A 6,309-nucleotide genomic window follows, 5' to 3' on the forward strand; every position below is an offset into this window, starting at 1 on the left:
TATTAATTATTCAAACAGCAGAATAAAATTGAACAATAATATATAGATAGATAGATAACACATAAAGCCCACATAACAATGATGAACAGAAGTAAATAGCATAAAAAGTAACAGTAAAAATACTTTGTATTTTCAGATACAGATGTATTTATGTATGTGAAACTCTTTTCCCCCCTGTTTGTGTTACTGTTATTGACCTCATCTGCCTCTACTAACATGTCTGCGATCTACGTCCGATGCCGCACTTCCGCTCTTGTCCGATGATATTCGTCTGTTCCGCCTGGAACTTCCTTTCTGGCAGCGGCTTAATCTTCGCCAACATGCCAGTGAGTACCAGAGAACAAAAACATGTCAATATATACCACTTACATGACATTAAGAGCTAAATATCGAAGCGCGGTCAAGAGCATGTCTTTAAGACTGACCTTAATGTGCGCGTTGTCACATGAACTCGAAGATGAACGTAAAACAAGCGTTAAGTCTTGAATGGTTCGGTAGCATGCTTTCGCGCCCTGCATCAAGATGGCGGCGCACATAGAAGAAAACAGTAATGTGACGCACGATTAAGTGTCGATGTGTTTTATACGTATTATACTTTAAAACGGCTGAACTGTGTAATGCCTACGGTTGAGTGAAGCTACCAGTTGCGTTTTGACTGTAAATGATTTTCATGCAGCTCTCTGGAGTTGTCAGAAGTAACGTTAACTGAAAATGATCAAGACGCAAGGGCTTTTGCATGGCTCTCTCAAAACATAATTATCTGCCTACCTAGACAATATTTTTGGACATCATATGCTGCTGTTATGCCCAAAATGATGTCTGGTTAGGCAGCTCAGCATATTTTAATGCATGCTCGTGCCAAGTTGCTGGTCAAAGGGTGTTTATTGGCAGTTTTTTTTCATGTAAAATCATATTGTTTATGTAAATAGCTCGCAAAAGACTTGCTGCACCCGACCCCCGAGGAGGAGAGGAGGAGGCACAAGAAGAAGCGTCTCGTACAGTGTCCCAATTCTTATTTCATGGATGTCAAGTGTCCAGGTGAGTGTCCTCCATATGATTCTGGATAATTGGACTCGTCAGTGTCTTGAGTGGTCTTAATGACTCTTTTGTTTTTCAGGATGCTATAAGATCACAACGGTGTTCAGCCACGCACAGACAGTCGTGCTTTGCGTCGGTTGCTCAACTGTGCTGTGTCAGCCCACCGGAGGCAAAGCTCGACTCACAGAAGGTTCGTTTGTGTTTTTACTCCAACTCAGACATGTTTCGGAGCAACAGTGGAATGGAGAAATCAAATTGTCAGCCGTTTGGTAGTTATCTCATATTAAAAAGGGAGTGAAGTGACTTGTGGCCAAGTATGGTGACCCATACTCGGAATTAGTGCTCTGCATTTATCCCATCCAAAGTGCACACACACACCGTGCACACACACACCGTGAACACACACCCGGAGCAGTGGGCAGCCATTTATGTGCCCGGGGAGCAGTTGGGGGGTTCGGTGCCTTGCCTCAGTCGTGGTATTGAAGGTGGGAGAGAGCGCTGTACATTCACTCCCCCCACCTACAATTCCTGCCGGTACGAGACTCGAACCCACAACATTTGGGTTATGAGTCTGACTCTCTAACCGTTAGGCCATGACTTCCCCCATATTATTGAGGTTATCAGGGTTTCTGTTATTCTACTAAAGTTATTGTTAATTAACTGTAGTAGATGTAATTTTAAAATATAAATGGGTCCAGCATTGCTTTATAAGAATCAGGGATGCGACTTTATGGTATTTATACCAATGTATACATATTTTCTGCACTTCGTCTCATGCTGCAGTTTGAAATGCATACTACGTCCAAAATTAATATCTTAAATGTATTTGATACTGTAGCTTCCATATACATTTGAATTTTACTATTGTTCTGTAAATAAGTTTTTTTTTTTTAATAAGAATGGTAATTTTTTTTATGCGGCCTGAAAAATGTGTTGTTGATGTAAGCAATGATGCATAAGTCAAGTTGATCGTTTGAAATGCAGATTTTGAGGTCTCGTTGATATTCATTGGCCTGATTCACGTCATAATTTTACTGTAAATTACTGTAATTTAGTAGAGTCATTTGAATGGAAATGAGTGATTTGGCTTACACTGGTGCTGGAAGATCTGTGATGATGCCACGTAGGTAAACTGCATTGAAATTAACTATACAGCGCTTTAAGTTAGCAGCTGCTGACTGGTGCAAACATTATTTTGCTCTGAGTTCAGTTTATGATAGATTAAAATCATTTCTCATCGAGTATGACAGCATTAGCAGTCATTATTGGGAGTTTAGATGCTGACCCCCCCCCCGCCAAACTCATAGCCATTCTTTATCCGTCAGTTTATATAAAGCTGATCTGTCCATAATTTGTGATTATTGCAGTAATTTAGGGGTTTGTTGTGCATGAAGTTTTCTGAGTATTCATATATTCATTGTCACAGGTCTGCAGTGTATTATAGTCTCTCTGATTTCTTTCAGACCTTTTAAACTCTTGCAGACGTTTAGCTGATGTTAATAGATGTTCAGCTAAATTTCATGTGGATGATTGTCATCTTGTAGGTTGCAGGCACTTGTGGGTTGATTATCCTATTTATTAGAGCTTTATTAGACCTGTTTGAGCATTGGCTCAACCAGTGAAATGTTGCGAGTTGGATGTGGGATCTTTTTGTGCAACTAGTGGCAATGTTTTAGAAACCTGTTTGAAATCATTTTATTGTTACTGGAGGCACAGTATAAAAACAGAATGCATGATTCTTTCCAAATGTTTGAGGGCACTGTGGGGTGATATTCATGCTTTTGTTGTTAATGAGCTTAGCTGTCGTTTCTGATAATGACCTCTCTTTTTCTTATGATTTCTCCAGGGTGTTCCTTCAGAAGGAAGCAGCATTAAGATGTTTTCTGGATGCTTTGTTGGGGAGAGAGAGGGAAAGAGAGAGGGAGGAGACGGCCCGGCCTCAGTGACAGCAGCCTGATTATTTCAAGCAAGAGATGAAGTAGATCCAGTCACCAGGTCTGAAGAACCGACAGGAACACCCTCCAACCTAGTGTCTCTTTTTTTTCTCTCTGTCTCAGTCTCAATAAAATGTTTGGGCTACAATGTTGCCGTGATGAGGTTTTTGTTCAAACTGTCATGTTTCATACACATGGGGGATTTAGTTGATCAGAATTTTTACTATTCAAGCCTTACCAAAGTTACTCTGAGAAAAATAAATGATCAAACAAACAATTTAATATGCAGCTATGGTGCTCAGGAAACCCACTACCACGAATGCTAAAATCATTTAAACAGCAAGTCTTTTATTATGCTGCTTAATATTTCTATGGGAACTGTTTTTCAAGATTCTTTAATGAATAGAAAATTAAAAAATGCATTTATTTGAAACATTCTTTTGTAACATATGAAAAGTCTTTATAGTGTCACTTTTTAGTAATGTGTCCTTGCTGAATTGAAGTATACATTTCATTAGGAATTGGAATATTGCTAAAAGAAAAACACATCAAAATTGTTTTATTTAATTTGACCAACAGTTAATGGAAGCAAGCACTTATGATTTGAAAAATCTTAGAACTAGATAATAGCCTGTATGTTTTCCCTGAAAATACCCATCTAAAAATGTAGTATTGCTTAATAAGAGAGTCGTATTACTGAGGTTCTGGCTAAATGTAATAAAACCCTGCAGTAAAAATGCATTAAGATTTCTGAATAGCTTTTCAAAAAGCATTTCTTCCCAATATTCATAAAATACTCATACAGATGACATTCATTATCAAGGCCAAGGGACCAAAGGCCCAGATGAGTGGGTTATTGAACAGTAACCCACTGTGTGTAGAATGGCAATGTTCAAATAGCATCAGTGGATGACATTTTATTAATCATTACCTGAGAGAAGAACCGCAAGTTAAAGTGATTCATGAAAAGATCCATCGGAAAAAGCAGTTAGCTTACAATACTGTATATGAGATGAACTGTCAATAATCACCTGTTAAGTGTAGGAATGTCTGTGCTAGAATACTCAAACTCATCTGTACAGAGTTTAAAATCCCACACGCAGCACACTGACAGATAGCAGCCTTTGTCAGGAAGCTGTGGTGTCGTGTCATTTAGTTTCCGAGATCATTAGTTGATTGCTTCTCTCTGCCGAACTGCTATCTTCAGTGGCTGCTGAATGATAATATGATGAAATCAATTCAATTGTATTCTCTACCCTCAAGGAACGAGACCAGTGGACTAAATTGTCTGTGTCCCTCCTTAACCAAATCAACTGCAAATTGTGGCTGCCTAATGAGGCCTTGTGGGAATGAAACTGCAGCCTCATGGGAGGATCTCATGATTACTTTTTAAAGAGTCAAAACTTTAGTATGCTCCAGTACCTTCTCTTATTATAGATAGATGTAGATTTTATATTGTTTACTCATTTTTTCTTATGAATTCATCAGGATGTATCTTTACCACATGGTGTTCTCCTGTGAACCATGTTTCGGAACAATGCAGTCATGCTATGGATAATAATTTTCCCATTATGAAGAACATTAGTCTAAATACCATACACTTTGCTCTCTATTTCATACTGTACTAGAGCAAGAGAGGCCAGCTTCAACCGTTCTGTACAAATGCAGTTCCCAAAATGACCACATAGTGTCAGAAAATCTGTAACCCAGAGGTCTGTTCTAGCACATGAGGTTTTCTGTTTTGACTACATATGCATTTTGAGTGCCTTATTCATCATCAAAACATGCTCTGTTGGCAAAAAAGAAAAAAGCTATGTCAATATATTGCACAGGACCAACTTATTATATTTATTAAAAATATATTTTTATTAATTTAATTGCAAACAATAAAGTTAGGTGAGGAAGATCATTTTTGGGGGTCCATGGCATCTAAACGTTTGAAAACCGGTAAGAGTTTCCTCCTCCTGTTGAGCACAAAAGAGGATATTTAGAAGAATGTTGGCAACCAAACAGTTGACGGTAACTTCCATAATATTTTTTTCCATATTATTATGGAAGTCAGTGGCTACCATCAAATATTTGTTTACCAAATTTCTTCAATTTAGCTTCTTCTGTGCTAAACAGAAGACAGAAATTCATACAGGTTTGGAACAAGAGAAAGGTGAGTAAACCATGACAGAATTTTCTTTTTTTGGGGGTGAACTATCCCTCTAAACAATAGCCTCATATTTATTGTTGCCATGATTTAGCATTGCCATTACCTTACAATGAGATGCTCTCAAGGGTGAACTTGACCTTCAGCCTCCACAATCCCTAAACTCACATTCAGGTCTGGCTCCATTCTGTTTTGCAATGGCCAGTTTTCACAGTCCAGTCAATTCCTGGTAGACTTCAGGTTTCCACATACTCTTAAGAGCATTTAAGCACTCTCTTTAAAAAAACTCCAAAACAATAACACCTAAAACTGGACAGGTAAGAAACCCTCCTGCTAAATGGAATCACGTCTCGTCATCATAATTTGTAATGCCGCTGTCTTTAGTTGATATATTAAATGCTTGTTTTCCACGACATATCTATATGTTATACCGCTGTTAGAGTGAAAGCCTCTCCAGATGCCTGACTGTGAGTTCCGCTCACCTCGGCTCCCTCCCCATGTGAAGAGGCTACCGAAGGGCATCTGTAGTAATAGGGTAATCTATTATAGGGCTCTCACTCACTCTCTGGTTTCCCATTCCCCGGCCCCTGTCTCAGCACTTCGTCAGGACGAATGAGAGGAGGAGTTTAACTAAGCACATTACTGTGTGCCACTTGCATATCCCAGCACTTCCTCAATTAAACCCCCTCCACCATAATCTCCGTTATCCCATTAACACACACAAGCATGCCTGAACATGCTTGACTTTACTGGTATGCCTCACCGATTGAAATTTTTTTTTTTTGTATACTTGGTAAATTTCACACTGTAAAAAAGCAATTAGCCCACATTGTACAGTCACAGGTACTAAAAAGTGTAAATTACCTTGAATCACACACATGTTAGAACTATAATATTCTCCCAGATTTTGCCCCAGCTAGCCTAAAAGAGCCATCTGAGCAAACAATTTCATATTAAATGGAAGTTAATTCCCAGCAAGCATTGCGGAAGAATACATGATTACTGTTAGCTACTGTTACTGTTATAGGCTGTGATTTTGTTTTACAGTTTTCAGATTTTTTTTATGGCAATGTTGTTGTTTTCTGTTGTTACTTTTATAATGACGTTGTGTTGTGATGTTCAAACTAGCTTTCCGTATTTTGTAACGCGACGCAATTTAGACACTAAATTATATATATATAT

The 6,309-nt window shown here is 38.5% G+C and overlaps 1 protein-coding gene across 1 annotated transcript; it reads left to right on the forward strand.

Annotated features, from left to right (window-relative positions):
• The first annotated feature begins 228 nt into the window (after nt 1–228).
• Nucleotides 229–3,120, forward strand: rps27.1 (ribosomal protein S27, isoform 1). The gene is made up of 4 exons (XM_016277838.1): nt 229–326; nt 930–1,038; nt 1,118–1,228; nt 2,885–3,120. The coding sequence occupies exons 1-4, from the start codon at nt 237–239 to the stop codon at nt 2,911–2,913; spliced, it is 339 nt and encodes a 112-aa protein (XP_016133324.1). The 5' UTR covers nt 229–236; the 3' UTR covers nt 2,914–3,120.
• The last annotated feature ends 3,189 nt before the right edge of the window (nt 3,121–6,309 follow it).

This window comes from Sinocyclocheilus grahami, unplaced genomic scaffold (assembly GCF_001515645.1).
Source record: "Sinocyclocheilus grahami isolate Dianchi unplaced genomic scaffold, SAMN03320097.WGS_v1.1 scaffold116.1, whole genome shotgun sequence".
Classification (NCBI taxonomy): domain Eukaryota; kingdom Metazoa; phylum Chordata; class Actinopteri; order Cypriniformes; family Cyprinidae; genus Sinocyclocheilus; species Sinocyclocheilus grahami.

What these genes read in the sequence shown, in the direction of transcription:
- rps27.1 (XM_016277838.1), top strand. Translation starts at nt 237, where the DNA reads ATGCCGCACTTCCGCTCTTGTCCGATGATATTCGTCTGTTCCGCCTGG. An exon ending in TAATCTTCGCCAACATGCCA is followed by an intron (nt 327 to 929) that starts GTGAGTACCAGA and finishes TTATGTAAATAG; the next exon opens with CTCGCAAAAGACTTGCTGCA. An exon ending in CATGGATGTCAAGTGTCCAG is followed by an intron (nt 1,039 to 1,117) that starts GTGAGTGTCCTC and finishes TTTGTTTTTCAG; the next exon opens with GATGCTATAAGATCACAACG.